This window comes from Bolinopsis microptera, chromosome 3 (genome assembly GCF_026151205.1).
Source record: "Bolinopsis microptera isolate Bmic1 chromosome 3, MBARI_Bmic_1.0, whole genome shotgun sequence".
Lineage (NCBI taxonomy): Eukaryota > Metazoa > Ctenophora > Tentaculata > Lobata > Bolinopsidae > Bolinopsis > Bolinopsis microptera.
Genome location: NC_087074.1, coordinates 6,107,291 through 6,132,224, shown reverse-complemented (window position 1 = coordinate 6,132,224; position 24,934 = coordinate 6,107,291). Strand labels below are relative to the sequence as shown.

The window sequence follows — 24,934 nt, the reverse complement described above, 5'->3', positions numbered from 1 at the left end:
TCAGTGATTATAACTGTAGAAAGTTGTTATTGAACAGAAATTGGAAAATGAGACGAAAATTTGATAATTTAATTTTGGGAGTAAAAACCCTTTTCAAGTGCATAAATCAATTTAAATTATACAGTAAATTTAAGATCTTTAATAAAGATAAGGTAACAACAATAGCTTATTTACCAAGAACTCTTAACTTAAAAGACACGATATATCTCCAGACGTGAGAACCCTACTCTGTCTATGAAAATATTATGAAAATTCTAAAAACCCAAATAAAAACCTTTGACAGTTAATAAAAATCCAGATAAAAACCTTTGAGAATCAAAAATTTATAAAAGATTGAGATTTTAGCATGGATGGATGCTCTGTATCCATATTTCTAGTCAAATTTAAAAAGTTCTAAACTTGGAATCACATGATAGTAAAAGCTTAATAAATTAAATCTTGGTGATTAACATAAATACCTTTCCATTAAAAATCATAGATTAAATTTAAGCGAAGCTTACAAATTCATCGAGTTCGTACAGTTTGTCAGTTTTGAGATAGTTCTTTTTAATGAATCAACTGCAGATGGATTGGGGGACCCTGCCCTCTGGTTCAGGGACAGATCCAGTCTTCTGAATCTTTTCCAAATAAAGTCTCAGTCTTGTTATGGGACCGAGGTTTGACTCTAGTGTTACCGCTTCAATTCTGTAAATATAGATCAGTTAAAAGGAATGTTTAGGTAGCATGTGGAATGTGGATGCCGAACAAGTTCAAAATTCACAACAACATTTATCTCACAATACCGAGAATGTATAATGTATATTGTATAATGTATATACATTTTAAATACCAATACTGAAACTCACTTAGGAAGATAGTGGGTGTACAGGAACTCTAAGAGTTTCAGGAACTGTGACTTGTACACTCTGAGCATAGCCGAACCTGCTACCTTGAGGAAGGCTTCAAGAGCGGTGGCTGTAATGTCTGGCATTGGCTCTAGGTTCAACATCCGGGACAACCACAGCCAACCGTTTGATACACCGTGAGGATGAGGCTGAGAGAGACAAGATGTGTCAGTTATGTTACAGCTCAGGGAACAATTTTCAATATAAAGCAATCAAATTGTTATATGACTAGTAATTTAAGTAAATTTTATTATACCAAATAAAGGGAAAAAATATGGTGATCATACGAATTGGGGCAACAATTATTTATATTTGGTGTGTTAACGCCGTATTATTTCCCCGTCTAGTGCATAGTTAATAAAAAGAGAATTTATTGTTTACAAAACAAAAATCTAAGCTTTCTTTATTCCAAGTTCATTTTTCAATGACCTGGTTGATTACTATATTGTTAATTTCAAAATCATTTTAACAAACCGTGTTTGAGAAAGTAGGAGGTCCTTGTATGATGGCAGCGTATAGTTTGACACATCCCTCCATCTTTAGCAGATATTTATCAGTTTCCTCTAACTTATCACCATCATTCGAGTATCCCACCCTCCTGAGAAATAGAATCTTTAAATATCTCTATATTTCACTATATTTCATTATATTTCACTATATTTCATTATATTTCACTATATTTCACTACATTTCAAAAAGTCACAAGGTAACTGTTACCTTTAACTGTTCATTACCGAAATAATAATTACATCTCATCTCAATCATTCGTAACCAAATAGTTGTGTGATAGAGTAAATGCTGAGCGAGCTAATTGGACAATACAACAATTAACTTGAACACAGTAAACCGAAGATAATAAAAAGTAACCTGAGGTAATCCTCATTGGTTTCCCCTGACTTCTTGTTCCAGTAGGCTGGCAGAATGTACGGACACCGTTTGTAGAGGTGTCCCAGGAAGAGGTCTCCGAATAATTTGTGTTTCTGCCATATTCCTGAGTAGGTGGTAACTGTTAAATACCAGTTATTCCTGAGTAGGTGGTAACTGTTAAATACCAGTTTTTCCTGAGTAGGTGGTAACTGTTAAATACCAGTTTTTCCTGAGTAGGTGGTAACTGTTAAATACCAGTTATTCCTGAGTAGGTGGTAACTGTTAAATACCAGTTTTTCCTGAGTAGGTGGTAACTGTTTTAAATACCGGTTATTCCTGAGTAGGTGGTAACTGTTTTAAATACCAGTTTTTCCTGAGTAGGTGGTAACTGTTAAATACCAGTTTTTCCTGAGTAGGTGGTAACTGTTATATACCAGTTATTCCTGAGAAGGTGGTAACTGTTAAATACCAGTTATTCCTGAGTAGGTGGTAACTGTTAAATACCAGTTTTTCCTGAGTAGGTGGTAACTGTTAAATACCAGTTTTTCCTGAGTAGGTGGTAACTGTTAAATACCAGTTATTCCTGAGAAGGTGGTAACTGTTATATACCAGTTATTCCTGAGAAGGTGGTAACTGACTAACTGTTAAATACCAGTTATTCCTGAGAAGGTGGTAACTGTTAAATACCAGTTATTCCTGAGTAGGTGGTAACTGTTTTAAATACCAGTTTTTCCTGAGTAGGTGGTAACTGTTAAATACCAGTTTTTCCTGAGTAGGTGGTAACTGTTATATACCAGTTATTCCTGAGAAGGTGGTAACTGTTAAATACCAGTTATTCCTGAGTAGGTGGTAACTGTTAAATACCAGTTTTTCCTGAGTAGGTGGTAACTGTTATATACCAGTTATTCCTGAGTAGGTGGTAACTGTTAAATACCAGTTATTCCTGAGTAGGTGGTAACTGTTAAATACCAGTTTTTCCTGAGTAGGTGGTAACTGTTAAATACCAGTTTTTCCTGAGTAGGTGGTAACTGTTATATACCAGTTATTCCTGAGAAGGTGGTAACTGTTAAATACCAGTTATTCCTGAGTAGGTGGTAACTGTTAAATACCAGTTATTCCTGAGAAGGTGGTAACTGTTAAATACCAGTTATTCCTGAGTAGGTGGTAACTGTTAAATACCAGTTTTTCCTGAGTAGGTGGTAACTGTTAAATACCAGTTTTTCCTGAGTAGGTGGTAACTGTTAAATACCAGTTTTTCCTGAGTAGGTGGTAACTGACTAACTGTTAAATACCAGTTATTCCTGAGAAGGTGGTAACTGTTAAATACCAGTTATTCCTGAGTAGGTGGTAACTGTTAAATACCAGTTTTTCCTGAGTAGGTGGTAACTGTTAAATACCAGTTTATTGTTCATTTTACATAAACATGTGACGCGCAACACGGTATTCTCTACTATATAATACACAGGTTTATTAAACTAAAGTGAAACAATTTCTTATCACTAACTAGTAACTACTCAGTTGAACTAGAATTTATTTAACTACTTATCTAGTCGTGTACTATTAAGATGGTTTATAAACTTCTTTGAAAAGGATTATAGGGGGGTGGGGGGGGGGGGGTGACATGTCCACCTATGTCCGCCTACATGTCCTGTCCTGTCCTGACAAGCGGACATACACGGACGTGACACCCCCTGACCCCCCCCCCCCCATCCCTATTATAAGAATATATCATGTTTATTACCTGTACTCACAGCAGCAATACTGAATGCAGGTACGAGGTTGTCACTGAACGCTACTTGTTCGCAGGCTTGATCCTGAGTCACATGTGTGTCACATGTGTGTCACATGTGAGTACAAACTGTCACATGTGTGTCACATGTGAGTAAAAACTGTCATAACAAGTCGAACTAAAACTCTAAAACATTGTCAGGAAAAGCACATTTTCATCTTGTTACACATGTTTTCACAAAACATATCAAGCAAACAGGACAGAATTGAAATGAGCTGATCAAGAACTTACGACAAATTTAGAAGCAGCAACGTTGAAGCAGTAGTTGAGAGTGAGATTGTTGATACCAGGGTTGATTCTCTTTTGTCCCCGGGTAGTTTCCTTCCCATCTAAAATGTGTACCAGCTCTTTCACCTGAAATGTACATTTTTACATAGGAAAACGATTAGATGCGCGCTTATATATTATGTTCAAGTGTAAACCAAGGATATATAGTTAAAGTGTTCTTAGATTAAAACTATGCTCATCGATCAGCAAAATGAAAACATCGAAGACGAGTGGCCTAATTTCATGTTATTTTGTATAACAGGACTAAGAAAATCAAAGCGTAACATAAACCAAAATGCCGATAATAACCTTGTCTCTACATCTTAGATTATATGCACACACTTATGCATCACTCAATAAACGTCGCATATCTCATAAATTACACTGCCAACATTGGACATTTTTTATTATCGCCGCGTATTTCAAATCAAGTTACAAATTCTACAAATTTTGAAGTGCTCAGTCTTGTTTTACTTTTTTAATCTTTACCTATTAACCATTGGAAAATAAAACTTTAAGTTATAAACCTGTTGGCGTTCTAAGTATTTACTTCTTTCCCTACTATTTTATATAACTAAGAATAAACTCGGGTTCTCAAGTAATATTATAGATGAAGATCAAGAACGTACAATATTAACTGACAAACGTAACTTAACCAAGTACTAAAGTCCCGGATACAGTTGTGTCCCGTTGTGCCTCATCAGTTAGGGTCCCTGTACCCTTATTATTTGTTCCCTTGATCCCTTGTTTACTGATAGTCCCCCTTTGATGAACTGAGCTTGTCGATGCTGTGAGCTGGGTTTTGAAGTGCGATGCTATTCTCGTGACTTGTGTCGTAAGTGTCACGTGCTTGGAGTCCCGTCAAACAACTAAATATCTGACACTACTTATCGGTGCTAAGTTAATTTATCGTTCGATCCGTAACGGCCTCCCCTCATTGAATTGCTATGTTCGTCCCCTTCTGTTGATCTCAGAACCTCGTAAATTGTTCGGTCGTATTTAAATTCTCCCTCCTATCGTCTAAGCATATACTTTGATTGGTCCCTTTGACTATCACGTGTCCTCTTGACGTCTTGACCGAATGCATTATGTGTCCTAAACTTATTACTCTCCTTAACTTATAGCACCTGTTCTGTCACTAGAGCGTAAAATGGAGCATCCATGAAGTTAAGTGCCTATGAAAGTGAAGTGAAGTACTATTACATCTCGGGTGACTTAAGATACTATGACGTCATATTGAAATACCCAACACCACTCCCTTCTTTTTTGTTGTAAACGTATCCCGTGGTGCTTTTTATGTCCCTCTATTGCACATCACCCCTTTTCTTTTTTGTTTATTGCACTTGTACTGGTATTCTTTTTGATTAAGAATTTAAAGAGTTTAAATCATAACATAATCACAAAATATCTGTCACAATTAAGATGACGGATAGAAAGATAAATCTTTATTGAAAAGCCCATCTTGTAAAATAATTGCACCATTAGGGTTTATGTATTCAAGTCTTTAATCAATTTTTACAGTTTTGTGAATAACACCATTAGGGCAAACGTCCATTGTTCCATATCGGTCCATTTTCGTTGAAGATGAGATAGTGAGCTGTTAGTTGTTTCTTTTGCTTGTTTGTAAATTGTGGCTTTTAACCCCAAATTTATGTTAATATTCTAATACCAAACTGTAGTTCGTCTATTTACTGACTGACCCCGACCTGTTTTATTAATCAGTGATGATAATGTTTATCAGTACAATTCCGATGTTATCAACCCTGATAGCTGCTGATTACATGACTTGGTGAGTAAATTCATTATTGTTTTACCCTTTACTCATTTGTTCAGCATTATACTTTCTCAGTCCCTAGTGATTCGAAAAGTTGAGTTTATCGATACCCCGTTTTTACCCCATATATCATTGCATTTCTGAAAGTACTGAATCCCTATACTTATTGATATCATTTTACAGGTCATGATGATTTTAATCATTTATATGATTATTTTGGGGAGTGCTAACTCCCTGTTCTGTTTTGATGAACAGGGAAATCCCGCCCCTTGTGCCGGGAATTATTGCTATAGGTAATAATCTTCGTATCAAATTTACTGCTATAGTTTAACCCTGTTTTTCGGATTCCCTTATTTTCACAATTGTTTTAAACTGATTCTTCCCTTTTGATGATTCTTGCATCAATTCCAATATCCCCTTTTCAGACCCCGCTTCCCTGACATGCGTTGGGTTCACTACGGGTGTGGGTCCTGTCCTCGGGAGAAAGGTATGTAAATTATTCTAATAAAATTTCAGTTGTTGATGAGGCGGCACTGTTTTTCCAAATTTGCCGTCTAATTTTTGCTTTTCTTTCTGATAACCTTTCTTTGCTTTCTAGACCCGCAATACATTCAATCACATTTTTTAACCTCCCTTCGTATTTGATACATCTTCTTTCTTGTTCCCCTACATCTGCCCATTGTTCGTTAATAAATTTTTCATACTCCTCTTTGTCAATCCCGTGTAAATTTTTTAAATCTGTAAAAGTAGGCACCCTTGTATTTCTAAAATACCAATACGGTTTGTATGGTCCTTGTGGCCCCTTGTAGGTCCATTTTAAGCATTTCCACATGAACATAAATTTCCCATCTTTTGTTAAAATCTGTCCCCATAAGAAAGTTTGTTTGACCAGCCGTAAAATTGATTTCGGCAATTCCCCTTTCAACTCTTCTGTTTCTTTATCGTATTTGCCCTCTTTATCCCTGATTATTTTCCCTACAATCGATTCAAAGTGTTTATTCACCCGTCTTAATTCTAGTAATGTGTTTTCTGTTACCCCAAATAAAATCATTTCCCACAATTCAAAAGGTAAAGTTTCCGCTTTCATAATGCTAAAATAATCGTTTATCAGGGGCAAATCTTCGTAATTGCCGCACTTGCGAGGAGGACCTCTGCAATAAGTAAGTTAACAAACGAAACATTTTGATTTCTAATTTATTTTCGAACCGATTTTTTTTTTTTTTTTTTTTTTTTTTTTTTTTTTTTTTTTTTTTACCCGATATCAATTTTAATCGAATAAAATTTCAGGAGGCTCGTTCCTGAACCAGTTGTGGTCCCTGCGGCTCCCCCTCCAGCCCCCTCTGGGGCCAGCGGAAAGTTTTTTAGTCCCGGACTGTTTTTTCTCGTATTTTTAATTGTTAATTTTTAATGTAAAATTTTAATGTATATTTTAATTTTCCGTAGTTATCCCTTGTTTTTAATCTCGTCTTTGTGTTCAAATTCCCTTTAAATTCCCCTTCAAAATCCCATCAAAACTAATCTGATTTTGATAACTCGTCCTGCACGTCTCCAATCTTGTAAAACTTAACCGGCCGTGTCTCGTCACTTTGCGTTTTGCTAGCGGCTCTCTTTCTCAACTCTGTCCCTCCTGAGGTTGTGGTTTCTCCTATTTTATCTGTTATCTCTTCCCTTTTCTCTTCTAATTTCGCTAGCTCTATGTCCCCCTTTTCTTCATCGTCACAATTTCTAGTTTCCCCTGGCATATAACCGGCTCTGCTCTTTGTTTTACAATAACAATATGACCCGAGGCACCCGATAAATGTGGCACCCAGTACCCACATGATTGCATTAATCACAGTTAATACTTTGTTAGTCCCTGGTTCTAAACTAGCATTCTGTAGTTCCCTTAACGCATTTTCTTGTTCATCCAAATTGTCCCTTAGCTTCCCGAAATCGGCCGTTTTGAATTGTTCGAATTTGCCGTCAAGATATGATTCCCACTCTCTAGGATTTTCCAATGTCAGCGTTTTAACATATATCGGATCTTGTATCGCTTTAATCAATATTCCGTCCGCCGAAATTTCGAAATAGTTTGTATAATTCAAAAATTTTACCCCTGCTCCCTTTAGAACAGTCACGTATTTATCTGGGCTCGCTTTGGTAGTAGCTTGCAAGTTGTTCATTACTCTCACCATGGCACCCCCTGTCGTTTGAATGTTTCGTGTTACACATCTTTCTTTATACAATTCACAAGTAGTGTGTTCCCCTGCCAGGCATTTTACCACCGCGTTCATGGACGCTGACTCAAGACCCTGTTTTCTTAAGCACAGACGTATATTTCCCCGTTCCTGGCAGTTGTCAGGATCATTTAACCCGTAGAAGTCGTCCCCCTTTTTATACACTATTTCCGGAATTTGAAAATTAGAACAAATTGTCCCATTGATCATACCCACCGATTGTGCCTTATACATAGTGTAAACTTTATGGATTTTTATATTCGGAATCGATATCACCATATGTATGTTATACATATCCCCATCCTTCGTGATTTTAGAAACCCAGGTCCTGCTTAGTCTGTAAAATAGTCCTATATCCCTAGTATATATGGTATCCCTCAATTCTGTGCGATCCAAGATCATTTTAATGTCTGTTTCATTAAAAAGTTTTGGACTTACAGTTCCCACTAATTGACCCGTAATCAGATCTTTCGAAATGATGTCCATAAACAATTTCCATTCCACAAGTCGTCTGCTGAATAACATTTGATAAGCCAAATTTCTAAGATTGCATTCAATTTTCTCGAAACCCTCGCTCATCTTAGTTTCTAAAGTCCTGTATATTTTCAAAATATTTTCATGAAAAAGTATAGAGGCCCGTTCAAAATCCTCAACATCCTGGCGAAATTCTTCAAATTGATGTTCTATTTGATCAATATGCTGTTGCAATTGATACGTTTCAAACAAGGCAAACCCACTGGTTATCATTCCCAAACTTCCCATAATAGGAGCGACATATCTCCTAACCCTCTTTTTTGTTCCCATCACTGAAATCATCGCCTTAAATCCCTCCATTGTGGAATTCACATATTTGGTGTTTTCCCGGTTTATAAATCTGTTCGTGTCTGATATACGATCCTTGCAAAATTGTTGCTTGTCTCCCACCATACACTTTAGATCATATTCTCTTGCCCCTTCCCATGTTTTTCTTGTTGTAGATGGTCCCGTTCGTAGCATACAATCCGTCTTACTCCCATCTGCTAATGGCCTTGTCCCAAAATTCTTGCATTCCCTATTTTTTAAACAAGCGCTAAAACACTGTACCGTGGTAGTATCGTTTTCTTCTGTCCCCTCCAAAATTATTTTTTGGATCAAAAGATCGTCGTGACCCGTTTTTCCCTCCATTTGATCACATTTCTCCAATGATAGTTTGTCCAAAATCTCTTGATTATCTAAATCACAGATCCCCATACACGCGTTATCGTCCATCGACGGGTTTTTTATCTTCAAAAAAGTGGATATAAACATAGGATTGGCATCCTCTGCCAATACCCCAATACCCGATAGAACAATTCCCTTTTCTTCTTGTATTACCGTTAGATCTTCGATTAACCCTTGTACCCTTGCTAATATACTTGTTATGAATAGAATCCCTTTTAATTTCTCCTTCATCTCGTCCCTAATTTATTGGATGCATTAGTTATACATAATATCGTATACGTGTCTTTGAGCATATTCAATCCATTATCTCATAAATCTATGTTCCATTATTATACATAGTTTCCATTTCACCATTTCTTTAGACTAAATCTATGTTTCATTATACATAGTTTCCATTTCATCATATTACGTTTCTTAAGTCTCGTAAGCAATTCATAAGTCCACTTCACTATATCACAAATTCCACATTTGTATTATTCTTTAATTAAACATATAATCTATTTTTGTCCACATGTCTTTACTTTAAAATCTCTAATCAAGTCCGAACCGTATAATTGAGGTTAAGAAGTTCACTCCCGTTCAACGTTGTTGTAAAGCCGGCTGTCGTTGAGTAAGTAGGGAGGTCTCCTTCATCCAGATTACACATTTGCTGCAGCATTTCTTCGAACTCGGGCCCGATAATTTATTAATTTCCCCTTTATTATTACTATCCAAACCATATATATCATGCATGTTCTCTCTATCCACATTATTATTGCATGTATCCCACTGAAAATGTTCGTTTCAAATATCCCAAATATATTCCACCATTTACTGGTACTTTTAACTGTTGCATCTCCGTTAATTTTCGATTTATGCTCATTTAAACTGTCAATTTCCCGATCAAGTGCTTCCAGCACTTTATCACTCATGTCTGTATGAGTTAATTCTGACACATTGTATACCCATCCCGTATCCAAATAATTCTCCGGTAACGGTATTCCTGCAATTGGCATGTGTTGCAGGCTTAAAACCGACGATACATTGATATATTCTACTTTCTTACCATGTGGTGAGTGGCCTCTAAGTTTATTCCCAATAAAACTAAATAAATTCCCTTTACGATGACAATCGATTTCGATCTCCCTTGGTACGATGTTGTTATACAATGGATTAACGTATCCCTTCTCCTTTTCTCTCCCGGGTAGTTTATAATCAACTGGTATTCCGTTATGACACGTGTCTTTTTCCGTGATGAAAGTTACGTTGGGTACTTTGTAACACGGATAAACAATAATATATTCCCCTGCGTGTGTAGCGTATAAGGAGGTATCATTCAGCTTCCCACGAATGTATAACGTAGGATCCACTGCCGCTAAAACCCGCTCGTTTTGATATAGTGCGTTGTACACATCACACAAATATTGAACTTTAGCTTTAGGTGATTGTATTAGATCTACTAAATATGCAAACTTATTTTGTAGTTCTTCCCGTAGCGCTTCCAGTTTCATGGAAGTATCTTCTGAATTGCTCGTCAAATTTACCGACTTTTCCAATTGTACTTGTTTTTCTACTAATTTTCTCCCCTCTAATTTGAAATTTCTATCCATCCAGGTATTATTTTCTGAATCCTTTTTGAAAGTCATCCCTAAGGCTGGTATTATGATATGGTTCCCCACTTTAGTACCATTAAAATCTCCTACTTTAAGATATTCCAGCTCGCTTTCCCTATTTTTATCCCATTTTAGATATTTCCTATTTTGTGCTTCGCAAAATCCCTCATCATATGAACAACCCTGTATTCCCGCGATTGTACAACTTAAGTAGCCCCCATGAGTTGCAATAATTAGTCCTTCTTCAAAATAGCAGGACCAGGTCTTTGTTTCCACTTTCTTCATCCATTTAAAGTTACATTCAAATCCCTGTACCATTTCATTCAGCCTTTTTTCCCCATTTGCGTTTATGCAAGAATTTTGACTTATTAACTCGTTAGCTAAATCCCCTGAAATGGTTATCGTTTTTTGTTCTTTAATTTGTGTCTTCACTCCCCAAAAAGAATTTCCCGTTATACACGACCTTTCGATTATTTTCAACCCTTTTACAGTAGTTTTGTATTCTTTTAAGTTCTTTTTATACAAGGTTATTTCCCAATTTTCATACACATTTTCTTCGCATTTTAATAATTCTGGTAATTTGTAAATGGTTGCTAATCTCTCGTTTTGACATATTTGTACTATCCCTTGGCATTTACGCATGTGTATTGCAATTCCCCATATTATTATTCCCCATTTTATTGTAGTCCCTTTACTTTCCATCTTCTACCTAGTACATTTGAATATTTAAATTCCGTTTTGAAAAATCAATGAATTAATTACAATCCATAAATGAGGATGATGAGCTGCTACTGGAGGAGGTGTCGTTAGTGTCGCTGCTCGTGTTGGAGGAGGTGTCGTTGCTAGATGTGGTTCTGGAGCTCGAGGCAGGCGAAGTTTGTGTATGACAATTTCTTTTAGAAAGGCGACTGGGATTGGGCACACCACAGTCGAGGCATCGCAAGTTGCGTCTAAAATTCACCAGGCCACAGCCTCCGCAGACAAAATCCCCGGGGTTAATCGGCTGGTGGTGGGTGCTGAGTATGTTGGGTATCTAGGTCTTGGTCTTCCGAGTTTTTGCCGTGGACGGTAATGGTGGAAGGAGGGGCGCGGGCAAGGGTCGACCGAGTCCTCGGCCTCGGCCTCGGTTTTACCGAGGAATGGCGATTTTTCCTCGGCCTCGGCCTCGGCCTCGGTCAGGAGGACAATTCCTCGGTTCGCCTCGGCCTCGGTCAAAAATAGATTCGAAATTCCTCGGCCTCGGCGAAATTTGACGATTTTACCGAGGATTTGACCGAGGATTTTTGTAAGGTTTGTGAGGTTAATGTAAACGAATTTGTAAAATTGAAAATAAAACGACCAATTGACCAGGACACAAAACTAAAAATATCATAGTCTAAGATTCATCGTCTGATGAAATGACAATATCTGAGCACTCTGAATCAGAATAATCTTCTGTGCACAGCTCAGAAGAAGGGGGACAGTCCTCTTTATTTGGGGCTTCAAATTCATTTGGACAGGGGCCGAAGTCGTCCCCAAATGTTCCGATGTTCTTTTTGAGAAACAAGCACCCCTCAAAGTTTGTTGGCTTAAGGCTGAGGCGATTTAACTTCAGGATGTGCCCTGCTGTAGAAAACAATCTCTCTGGTGCTGCTGAGCTCGCCGGCGCAGATAGATATTTCCTTGAACACTCAGCAAGGTTCGGATAGGGGTGGGCGACAATTGACCCCCCGACAATTGACCCCCCGACAATTGACCCCCGACAATTTACCCCCCGACAATTGACCCACGGCTGACCTTGACCCTGACCCAGGACCCAGGACCCAAGACCCAGGACCCAGGACCCAGGACCCAGGACCCAGGACCCTGACCCTGACCCTGACCCTGACCCTGACCCTGACCCTGACCCTGACCCTGACCCTGACCCTAACCCTGACCCTGACCCAGGACCCTAACCGTAACCCTAACCCTAACCCTAACCCTGACCCAGGACCCTAACCCTAACCCTAACCCTGACCCAGGACCCGATCAATTGACCCCAGTGTAATTACATGGGGGTCAATTGTCGGGGGGTCAATTGTCGTACTAAACCCTAGATTTCGCGACAATTGACCCCAGTGTAATTACATAGGGGTCAATTGTCGGGGGGTCAATTGTCGGGGGGTCAATTGTCGGGGGTCAATTGTCGGGGGGTCAATTGTCGCGGTACCTCGGATAGCTCTGCTTATTAGCATGCCCACTCCTGACTCTTGGCAAACTTGCCCCTTCATAATGATTGTAACGTGTGTACACAGTATAGTACACAGTACAATCTGATTAGGTACAGTGCGCTTTTCCTAATAAACAATGCCCTTATTCCCAACAATTTTTCTGCCAAAATTCCTCGGCCTCGGCCTCGGCCTCGGTCAAAATTTGCACTCCTCGGCCTCGGCCTCGGCCTCGGTCAAAAAAAGAAACCTCGGTTGTCCTCGGCCTCGGTCTTAACTAACTGTATTTTCCTCGGCCTCGGCCTCGGTCGAAAATCCTGCCCTCGGTCGACCCCTGGGCGCGGGCGGTAGGATCGCCACTGCTGGAACTTTTGGTACGCTGGGTGGTGAGTTTGTGGACCAGGTTGTTGGGTTTGTTGAGTTTGGTGCTGTTCCTCTTCCTCTAGTTGAGTCGGCCAGGCGTCTTGCTGCTTGTCCGTGTTCTTCTTTTCTTTCTCCTGTTTCTTCTTCTTTTTCTTCTTTTTCTTGTTCTTTTTACTCGTGGATGCAGTAGTTCTTGGCTCCTTGCCTGCCGTTTCCACCTTGTCCGTCTCTATTTCCTTTATCGTTCTTGATGAGCTGGCGACATGGACAGTTTCTGAGGTTATGGTACATTGCGGTGGTGGTGGTGGTGGTGGTGACGTTTCCCCTATATCTACATCAGTGTCGACGTTGGGTGTGGACGTTTCCTCTATATCTATATCAGTGACGACGTTTGTTGGAGGCGTTGTTACTGTGAACACCCCAAACAGGCAACTCCCAAACATAAAGCTCATCAAAATAAGAATCGACATGGTTCTACCTCAAATAGTGTTGCTCTTCTATATATATTCCCCATACTAATTACCCTGTCGTTTAACCCGCGTCCCTTTAATCATTACCTTACGCCTCGTAGCGTGACGGTGGTCTGGACACTCTGCCTGATCTAGTGACCATCTGTTCTGGCACGTGCCTCTCTTGGCTCATGTCACGTGAACTACTACTGCTCTCACTTATTCTTCCCATGTTTACTGGTGACATACTAGGCTCATCTGAATATCCGTGATTAGAATCACTGTCCCTATTAGATCCCCTAATTGATCCTGACGTGTTTGGTGATTCTTGACTAATTGCACCAGTGGTCCCTGAAGTTTCACTGATTGAACCTTGACTGTTAAATGATTCGTTCTCGTCATGTGAATCTTCATTCTGTGATGTATTTCTCACATCAGATTCTTGGCTGATATCTGATGTTTCATTGTCATTTGATCCCTCGATAGGTACTGATTCCCTACTAACTTGTGATCCATTGTTAGCAGGCGACTCCTCATTACCATTTGAATCTTCATTAGTACTACTTTCGTCCTCACTAGAATCTATATCGTTGTCAAATTGAGCTAAATTAACAGTACGTTCCGGTTCAAAACTTGTATCCCCTGTGTCAAACAATTCGGGTAAAAAATCGTCGTCCCAATATTCATCGTCAATATACAAGTCCCCTATTTGTTCTTCTTCCCCATTTTCCTGAATGCTGCGATAGTAGAAAGGATGATTTTCCTTATCCTTCGCAGTTTCATCTTTATTACCTGACTCTGCGTCTGTAGGCAAATGAGATGTTTCTTGTGGAACTACACTTTCATTAAACTCCCCTTGTAACTTTTTCGGTATTTTTCTTAAATGTGCTCTATGTTCAACGAGTTCGTTTTTTGTCACATCATCCCTTATCTTATAGTTGTGTTCATTAAATTTTTCCACTACCGTGTAAGGTCCAATGAAGGCTGACTTAAGTTTGTAGAAGTCATTTTCCCTATCTTTTGGTTTCAATAACAGGACTTTATCCCCCGCTTTTAATTCTTGAGCGTATTTTCCCTCGTCATATGCCTTCTTTATGTTTGTGTGATAGTCTTTTAGATTCTCACTTGCTATCTTATGTACCCGCTTCAACGTTTGATAAGTGTTGTAAATGTAAGTCCCTTTATTTTCGTAATACTCTGTTTTGTGGTTCCCCAGTATACTTGTTTCTATACTGTTGAAATGTCTCCCTGTTGACAAGTAAAATGGTGAAAACCCTGTTGATTTGCATATAGCCCCATTAATAGCCATTTCCACGGCCGGAATATGCTGTACCCAAGTTCTAGGCTGTTCCCCTGCTAATTTTCTAAGCATATCTAGAACTATTCGTTGTCCCCTTTCTATTTGACCATTACTAGCCGCACAGTACGGTGTTATGAACTTGTGCTCTATGTTAGCCATTTCGCACAATGATTCGAATATTTTGCTAACGAAAGCTGGTCCATTATCTGAGACGATTTGATACGGACACCCATGATATCTGATCCAACCATTCAAGAACGCCTTAGCGAGTGTTTCACTTTTTTCATTTTTAATTGGCGTGACTGATATCATTTTAGTAAATCTGTCCATGACACAAAATATCTTATTTTCCCTTGACGTTAACCCCGTTTTCGATATCATCATAACGTCCATGTTGATTGCTACATTTGGGTAATTGTAAATGTTCAATTTAAGAGGAGGTACCGGTTTTTTGTGGTACGTTAAGTTCACTTTGAAACATTCCTTACAATTGCCACAAAACAATTTCACTTCCTCCCTTAGTCTCGGCATCCAATACCTAACTAAAATTTTATCGGTTGTTTTTTCATATCCCAAGTGCTGGCATGCAACTTCATGGTGCAATCTAATGTATTCATCCACTTTGTTCTGTGGTATGCACAATAAATCCCGTGAAGTTTGAATCTTTTTAAAGAAATGTTTTTTGCTTAATATCCCTTGTTCATTGACAAACAAATTATCCAAATTTGAATGGTAAATTCGTAAGTCAATCGGCAGCTTAGCTGGCGTCTGTTCTTTAGTCCCCTCTTTTAACCATTTTAAGACTTGTTGTATGTCCTTGTCATCCTCTTGTCCCCTTAAGAATGAGTCGTCTTCTAACATAGTGACTTTTTCATGTATTTCCCCATTTTTTATACTGTTTATACTGTCTATACTTTCCTCTCCATAAAATTGTTTTCGGTAGAAATTGTACATTTCTTTCCCGTCCATAACTTCACATCTGGATAGTGCGTCACTTACTATATTGTCTTTCCCCTTTATATAGAATATTTCAAAGTTAAATTCTGACAACTCTAGACACCATGATAGAACCGTGTTTATAGTTGTTTTTTTTATGAACTTTGAAAAGCTTAGTCCCTTGTGGTCTGTGAAGATCTTGAAATAATTTGCTCCCTGTAGGTAGTATCTAAACCTCACACAGAAAAAATGAATAGCTAATAGTTCCCGTTGCCAAGTACTGTACCTCATTTGGCTTTCATTCAATCTTCTACTCCCGTACGCAATTACTACCTCTTCCTTATCGTCCCCTTGTGACAAAACCCCTGCTATCGTGTGTGCACTACTATCGCAATGTAATTTGAAAATGTTATCTTTTGAAGGCCAGCCTAAAACAGGAGGCGTGCTAAGAGCAGTTTTAAGTTTTTCGAAACTTTCTACTGCTTTCGTTGTCATTTTAAACGTCCCCTTTAAACAGTCCGTAAGTGGAGCTGCTATTTCTGCAAAGTTTTTGATAAAATGTCGAAAATAACCCGCTAAACCCAGAAAATGTTGCAATCCCTTTTTTGATTCCGGTACCTTTATTTTCAAAAGGTCTTGTATTTTGTCCATATTGGCCTGGATACCGTGTTTAGTAAGCCAACAACCCAGGAATAAAACTTTTGTTTGTAAGATTTGACTTTTCGTAGCTTGTATTTTGATGTTTGCATATCTTAACCTTTCAAACATTACCCTCAGGCGATCTATCATGTCGTCTACGTCCTCCGCTGGTATTAAGATATCATCGTGATATGAAACGAGTATTTTGTTCTTCAGGTATTTCATCGTTATATCGGTTAACAACTGTAGAGCCCCAGCACTCTGTTTATGACCCATTGGAACGACCCTATATCTATAACTCCCTTGCCCAGCTAGCCAAAAATTTGTGGCTTCTTTGCTTTCCTCATCGGCCAACTCGATTTGATGGTATGCAGCCTTGAGATCAAATGTCGAAAAATAATTTCCCCTGCTACATAATGCCCTAGTTTCCTCAATTGAAGGCATTGGATACAAGAAATTCTCTGAGAATCCATTTAAGATCCTAAAATCCGTCACAAATCTCAAACCCCCTGTTTTTGTCCCGTCAGAATTCTTTTTTCTCACAAGTAAAATTGGGTTTCGGTATTGTGACGTAGACTTCTCTATTATCCCCATTTCTTCCATTTCATTGACCATTTCCGTTACTGCCTCAACGTGGTGCAGTGGTAAAGGTCTATGTGCCGTTTGTATAACTTTGTCGGTAGTAAGACGGATCTTGTGTTTATAAACGTGAGTAAAAGATATTTCCTTCTTAGATAAGCTGAAAATGTCATGAAATTCACCCAGCAATTTCAAAACTTTCCGTTTTTCAGCTTCATTTATGTGAGGATTATCCATAATTTTGGTTTGCTGCAATATGATTTCTAACCTTTGCTCAGGAGTTAAGTTCCATGTTTCGATGTCCTTTTTTATTTCCCCCGGCGTTATCTCTTTGATTGTCCCAACTATTTCCCCTTTTGGAATCAATAATTGGGTCTCATCCCCGTTTTTATTATCGATTTTCAGCTCTAGAAACTCGTCCAGTACATTGACTAGAACAGGATTTGTTTCATTTCCCCATATCTCACAGTTTGGATAATATGCATACGTCCCCGGATAATTGAACTCTGAGTTATCTATTTGACACGTGATAATCCCCTTTCTGTCAAGCACTTTGGCACTGACATTTTTAATACCAGCAATCCTTCCCCCTGTACTTGTTTTATATAGTGTTGCATCAAGACCGTTCCCGTACATCATCAAGTTTCTATAATCTAGTACGATCTCCTGTTTTTCAAAGAAATTATTCCCCAGAATTAGATCTTCTGTGATATCACAAACAGTGACTTCAACTATACAATCTTTTCCCCCGATATTTATTTTCAGATTGTCTATTTTCCCGTAAATTTTAATCGGTTCCCCTGTGGCAGTTGACAAACTAGTGTCATGTTCCCTTAATGAGTAGTTTCCCAATTTTTTGTATAAATCATAATTTAAAATATTTCTATTTGCTCCTGTATCAATCATCGCGAGCTTTAATTTCCCTTCAATTACAATTTTGGAGTAAATGTTGCCTCCACATAACCCTATTTTAGCTTCCAACATTGGTTTTGGTATGTCACTTTTTAAAATATTTTTTGAATAAACCCCTTCCCTAGTCCCCGTAAAATTGTTGGAAGCGTCTAATAGTTTAAATTACCCTTGTTTTCATCCCGGAGAAATCTTTGTTCAGCCCATTTTACCTGTCTTGGGTTCCAGTTGGTCTTGTCCTGCATCACGTTTACTGATGGCTGGTAGTTGTTTCCATTTTGTATTCTTCCCGTGTTCGGTGGAGGTACGTAGTTGTTCTGCATTTCCCTGGTTAGTTGCGTAACATTTCCCATTCTTTGTCCGACCCTTGGTACTCTGGCAGCTTGTGTATTGAAATTCCTCGATCTACACTCCCTTGCAAAATGACCCTTTTTTCCACAGTTCCAACATTCAAGAACCCGCTGTCCTTGTCTGCTCGGGCCAGCCCTGTCAGCCTTATTTTGTCCCGTCTGGCACATTTCAGATACATGTCCCAGCTGTCCACATTTGTAGCAGTTCAGTCTATTACAGAACTTCCACATGTGACCCTTTTTACCGCAAATGTGACAACTCACATTCATCCCCTCTTTTATTTGAAAGAGACTGTCCCCTTCTTCGTCTCCCCTGTTTTTATCCCTCAAAGCATAAATTGATTCGAGATCTAATGCTCTCTGGTAGGCTGTTTGGAAAGTATCAAACTCCTCAGTCCTCCTTGATCAAGTCGTATGCCAGTCTATCCGATTTCAACCCTGCTACAAAGCAGTCTAGCATTATTTGTCCCTTAATTTGAGAGTTATCATTGTCATAGACCCTCTCTGCTAGATCCGTTAGTTTAGTAGCGAAATCCGTAACTGTTTCGTGTGTACCCTGTTTAAGTTTAAACAGTCTAGCTCTGCACTCGTTTTTGAGTGTTGTCCCTTCTATTGCCCTAGAAATTTGTTCATAGCACTCATCTGGTTCCCTTTTCTTTTCATCATTCAAATCCAGCGTCTCTACTTTCATTTGCGCTGTTGCATCTAGGAATGTAATTAATGTATTTATCCTGTACTCCCTAGGAATTTGTGCAGTTTCGGCAAATATTTTGAACGATTTTAGCCACCTTTTGAAATTTTCCCCCGTTTTGTATATTTCAGGTTTCCTGTATGGAATATTCCTCGCATTTATCCGGTCCCTGTTTAAGTTCACCGCTCGAGTAAATCCCTCTTCACGTGCCTGCAAAGTACTTTTCTCTCCCTCAACTTTACATCTCTCTGCGTATTCCAGTAAATTTCTATTTTCTCCCTTTACTTTTTCGTTTTCCATAGCAAACTCTTTGTTTCTCTGTTTGAACAGTTCTAAGGTCTGCTCTAACCTTCTTAAATCACCCTCATTCACTTGCACCCGATCCGGTCGTGCATCCCTATTTTGTTCCCCATTTTCTTCATCTTCCATCTTATCACTTGTCCCGTGGCCTCCAGTGTTGGCGTTCTAAGAATTTACTTCTTTCCCTACTATTTTATATAACTAAGAATAAACTCGGGTTCTCAAGTAATATTATAGATGAAGATCAAGAACGTACAATATTAACTGACAAACGTAACTTAACCAAGTACTAAAGTCCCGGATACAGTTGTGTCCCGTTGTGCCTCATCAGTTAGGGTCCCTGTACCCTTATTATTTGTTCCCTTGATCCCTTGTTTACTGATAGTCCCCCTTTGATGAACTGAGCTTGTCGATGCTGTGAGCTGGGTTTTGAAGTGCGATGCTATTCTCGTGACTTGTGTCGTAAGTGTCACGTGCTTGGAGTCCCGTCAAACAACTAAATATCTGACACTACTTATCGGTGCTAAGTTAATTTATCGTTCGATCCGTAACGGCCTCCCCTCATTGAATTGCTATGTTCGTCCCCTTCTGTTGATCTCAGAACCTCGTAAATTGTTCGGTCGTATTTAAATTCTCCCTCCTATCGTCTAAGCATATACTTTGATTGGTCCCTTTGACTATCACGTGTCCTCTTGACGTCTTGACCGAATGCATTATGTGTCCTAAACTTATTACTCTCCTTAACTTATAGCACCTGTTCTGTCACTAGAGCGTAAAATGGAGCATCCATGAAGTTAAGTGCCTATGAAAGTGAAGTGAAGTACTATTACATCTCGGGTGACTTAAGATACTATGACGTCATATTGAAATACCCAACAAACCTTCCTTGCATACTTTACCGGTAGAGTCTAAATTGAATAGTTTGAGATTTCCTTTACATTTTATATTAATGCATGTGCCCCACGGGGATGAATTTCTTATTATCATTGATATTATATATATATATTTTTTTTGAGTAAACATTGGCTGGTACCACGGGCCAGTCCCCAACAAAAATAGATTAAGCCTCATCAAATAACATACTGCTCAATTTAAAGACAGATTTCATTTAATCAAGGACCACTGATCCCCAATACCGATCTCCAATACCGATCCCCAATACCTTGTTAGCCATATGATCGTTGCTGCTGGCACTAATACTGTTGATAGGAGTGACGGTTATTAGCTTCAGAGCTGATCTCATCTTAGCACAGTCTGTGTTCTTGTCGACTACAAACTTTTGGATTCCTAGTTCCAACTCCTGCGGTAGATCTATATTTAACATTATAAAACACGGACATTCCAGAGTAAATAAAAGATATTTTCATCTGTTAGGATTCAATTTTTACTTAGATTGGGTAGCACTAAACCTTACCTTAAGTTGTTTGTCAATTTTCTGATACTCGCTGAAGGCAGTGCTGCTGATGATGTTTCCACTTATTATGGAATCTGAAATATGTAAGTGTAATGTTTACTGTAAAAATAAAATAAACTAACATAGAAATGGTGACTTGTGAACACGATTCAATAGTTAAATCAAGAAAAACAATAGTAAGTTTCAAACTTGAAATCTGGTCTGAACCTGTTGATACTTTAGACTGAACGGGGCCTGCAGAAGGTTGCTGTTGCGTAGCTACAGGGGGAGGTAGAGGTTGCTGGGATGCAAGTGGTTGCTGCGCTACAACGGCTTCTGGTGGTGGTTGCTGTGCTGCAGCTGCTTGTGCCTGCTTCCCTCGCTCTTCCTCCTCTTTCTTCTTCGCTTCCTCCTGAGCTAGCATCTTCGCTGCCTGCTCCTCGTTTACCCTCTTTATGGCAGTGTTCAGCTGCTTCACTGCGTTTATCACGTGACCATAGACTGCTCCGCACTCTTGCTGTATAGTTAGAACATGGTATAATTTGTTCTGGTTTAATTCTGTTCAAAACGAGGTATACTAAGCAAAAGAAGAAATAACAGTAAGAACAATATCACAGTTCATTCATTCACGTTATCATATTGCAATCATGTAATTTCCCTGTCACATTCCACAGATTTATTAATTATCTGCATACAGGAATCAGTAAGCCTGTCCTTTTTATACGTTTATTACCGCTTGAATCAATTCCACACAATTGTCTAATTTTCATAAAACTACGAACAAACCTCAAATTTAGTTGACGTCAGTGGGTTAAGTTTGCCTTCCTTGTAAAGTTGTCCAACAGCCAATTTAAGGGCTGACATGGCTTTACTTTGTTTGTCAATCATACTCAATAAAGCCTCAATCTCTGGATCCACTTTTGGATCAGGGACACACTTTTGAGCGACAGTTACTATTTCTGAAAATATTGGAAGTCTATCAACATCTAATTTTAAAGTTGTAAAATCATGTTATTACACTAAGATTAACGTAACTTAACAAATATTAGCACCAGATCCCAGTATGAAACCACCACTCACCTAATGTGCTGAGCTCGTAGTTAGAAATGTTGTTCCAACTGCTACTTAGCTGACGCTGATTCTCTGCCTCTTCTTCAACTTCAACTCTAGAAATTTTCAATAATTATCTGTTAGATTTGGGTTCTCTATCAAGGTTGAGTAAAGTCTGGTCCTTTTTTTAGTGGATGGGGGTACATTATTATTAATTAACCTATAGCATATAAATTATACAAACTGAAAAAATGTATTGATTATAATATGTACCTTTTGATATTTGCCTGATCCTCTTCAAATTTCTTTTGGAAGAATTCCTGCTGTTTTCGGTACTCAGACTCTATGGAATTGTCCCTGAAGTTTACCCTTTTATTCTATGACTACAACAGACATCAAACAGCTTTTTTAAACATCTTATTATGTATGCCAATTTAAGGGTAAGATTTATAAAATAGCTCTCATTTGATTATGAAGCCATACTTTTGAGATTTCCGATCTCTCAGCTCCTTTACTTGTTGTTGAATTTTTGCTCTCGATCTTTCAGACCATTGTTCATAACTCTCTTGGGAAAGCTGGGCAGATCTTTTGAAGAATTCATCTTGTTTTTTCTTCTCCCGTTCAATGTAATCCTAATTATAGAAGAACATGATGAAGAAAAAGAAATGATTATGTATTTGTTTATAATAATTTTATAACATATGAAGTTCGTAATCAGAAATTGTGAAATTGGCTTACCACACCAGCTTTCTTGTTTTTCTGCTCTATCTCCAGTAAGGACATAGAATCATTAAGTGATTCCAGTGATTCAATGACTGCCAGTGATTTGTTGAGATTAGTTTCAAATGATTGGTCAAGATACGAAGTCGTTTCTATGATTTCTTCTGTCTCTTTGGGACTTCTCAAAGGAACTCTTCCTCTAGTTTTTGATCTATAAGCATGTATGTCAGGAGACTGGTCACACACTCTATCAATAGCTTTTTTATTGACTGAAGAAAGCTGATTAACTGGAGGGAGCTCTTCCTGAAAATAAGATTGGTTACATGTTTTTTCTTGTTGGTCAACATTTACAGTTCAACAAAGATATCTTTTAAAGACTTCTGCAAAAAAAAATTTCAAATCTGTTGATCAGAACAGAATAAGGATTTCATTACTATACCTCAGACAGTACATGTTTTCTGTTGTAGGGTACTCTGCCATGAGAAGAATTCCTCAATGACTCCAAAACATTAGGAGCAGCTTTGATATCACTTTTCATGTTTCCAAACTCACAAATGGTTTCAACAGCTTGAATGGTTCGGTCTGACCTATGTTTGCTCTGGATCTTGTACCTTAAATCAGATTTCCTCAACTCATGATACATTGCATTGTCACTGGAATTATCTGCTTCCTTTGTTGTCTTTGTTATGCAGCGCTTTGAACTACGGACACCACCAGGTTCTTGTTGATCAGTTGTAATTTGTTTGGTTTTTTTCACTGGTTTGATAAATATTTTCTATCCTTGATGGGACAGTTACCTTAAAAAGGACTGATCTTTGTGATTTTGTTGGTGATGAGGGCATGATTTTGTAGTACCTATGGTGGTTTATCATATGTTAAAAGTGTTAAGTTGCCTTTATGACTAACAATCTTATATCCCAGGGCTTTGCTATATAAGCATATGATGTTATATCATGTATGTCTCAATACGATTTTGTTACTACTACTCATTACAAGTTCATAGTGTAGTTACTGGTTTCAATCCTTGAAGCTGACAAAAAGTGAGCAAATTAATAAGTAGATGTCGACCTTTAATAAAATTCGAATCTTGGAAGATTTGAAATGAATAAAGTTATGCTTACAATTATAGAGAATAAGTTTAAAATAAACTCAAAATCAGAATACAAAACATCTCACACCATACTGCCAACTGCACTGGAGACTAATAAAACGGATTTGTACAAAATTCAAGAGTCTATATGAGCTCTCTTAAATAACTTAAGCTTATCTGTTTCATTTGATGGCTGCTATAGCTAAGCTATGATATATGTAATTTTTTGCAGAAGGCTATTAAAAGTTGTATATAAAAAAGTCTTATATAGATGTGTGTAGTAGGAGCGGCGAAAGCTGCAACCTATATGTTAATAGATCAACATCAAATAACGGAGTAGTTCGCTGTTTATTAGTCTCATGATTGAAATACTGATATCTGGATATTATCCGGTTGGAAGAGACAAGGACAAGTGAAACAAGGAAGTTAGGAGTAAGGGCAAATTTTCGGCGTCAACGCCATCTTCAGGCTAAAATTGTTATAAATGTTAGTATATAATAAATGCTTCTATACTAGTTAAAATGCTAAATTAAAATTACACACACTGAATACAGGTTACATCAAATGGTATTGTACATTACATTGAAAATAGTGATGTACACACGTTTTACACTCTGTCCAAGTACATAATATCTACTGAACAGCAGGGTCGTGTGCTATTTGTTTAAATTTGTCTTTGAATATGTTGTAAAAGAAATCCCTTAAGCTTCTCGCACTCTTCTTTGTTATTGATACTAGGTTTAAATAAATTAATGTAGTAAGCTTCTGTCACTTTACGTTTAATGGTGCTATATAAGTTAATTTCTAAAATATCGAAGGAAATATCTGGTTCTATGTTATCGTGAAACTATTTTCAATGTAATGTACAATACCATTTGATGTAACCTGTATTCAGTGTGTGTAATTTTAATTTAGCATTTTAACTAGTATAGAAGCATTTATTATATACTAACATTTATAACAATTTTAGCCTGAAGATGGCGTTGACGCCGAAAATTTGCCCTTACTCCTAACTTCCTTGTTTCACTTGTCCTTGTCTCTTCCAACCGGATAATATCCAGATATCAGTAGATCAACATCACATAAAAACTTTCAATACTTGGGGGCAAAATGTTGGAATAATGTTCCAACAGATCTACGAAATCTGCCCGATGTTAAAAGCTTTAGTGATTCGTATAAGAAACAGCTACTCTCATCTATAGTTCAACAGACCCTAATTATACCGTCGACAATTCATATGACAAATTTTACACTGCAATCATAGTCGACGATAACTAAGTATCTTCTAATTATTTTAAATCTGAGGCATATATAATTGATGTATCGAAAGGATATTCCCTTTTTTACCACCTTACCATTCTGATTGATTTTTCACATGACTGATATGTTT

At 38.0% G+C, this 24,934-nt stretch overlaps 1 protein-coding gene and 1 long non-coding RNA gene across 2 annotated transcripts; one reads left to right on the top strand and one right to left on the bottom strand.

Annotated features, from left to right (window-relative positions):
- Positions 1 to 5: 5 nt before the first annotated feature.
- On the bottom strand, positions 6 to 23,311 carry LOC134813489 (mRNA export factor GLE1-like). Its single transcript, XM_063821297.1, has 15 exons — positions 22,894 to 23,311; positions 22,473 to 22,757; positions 22,218 to 22,366; positions 22,008 to 22,091; positions 21,765 to 21,850; positions 21,471 to 21,643; positions 20,913 to 21,201; positions 20,706 to 20,779; positions 20,454 to 20,591; positions 3,772 to 3,894; positions 3,493 to 3,565; positions 1,752 to 1,875; positions 1,359 to 1,482; positions 846 to 1,033; positions 6 to 684 (listed from the first exon to the last, which is right to left on the bottom strand). The coding sequence occupies exons 1-15, from the start codon at positions 23,095 to 23,097 to the stop codon at positions 555 to 557; spliced, it is 2,244 nt and encodes a 747-aa protein (XP_063677367.1). The 5' UTR covers positions 23,098 to 23,311; the 3' UTR covers positions 6 to 554.
- On the top strand, positions 5,511 to 7,027 carry LOC134813490 (uncharacterized). The gene is made up of 4 exons (XR_010160024.1): positions 5,511 to 5,596; positions 6,007 to 6,068; positions 6,693 to 6,741; positions 6,869 to 7,027. It is a non-coding gene; the product is annotated as an uncharacterized LOC134813490 (long non-coding RNA).
- Positions 23,312 to 24,934: the final 1,623 nt, after the last annotated feature.

Coding starts and splice junctions, on each gene's coding strand:
- LOC134813489 (XM_063821297.1), bottom strand. CDS start 23,097: ATGTATCATGAGTTGAGGAAATCTGATTTAAGGTACAAGATCCAGAGC. Junction 1,483..1,751: donor ACCAATGAGGATTACCTCAG/GTTACTTTTTAT, acceptor TCTATTTCTCAG/GAGGGTGGGATACTCGAATG. Junction 685..845: donor TACACCCACTATCTTCCTAA/GTGAGTTTCAGT, acceptor CTATATTTACAG/AATTGAAGCGGTAACACTAG.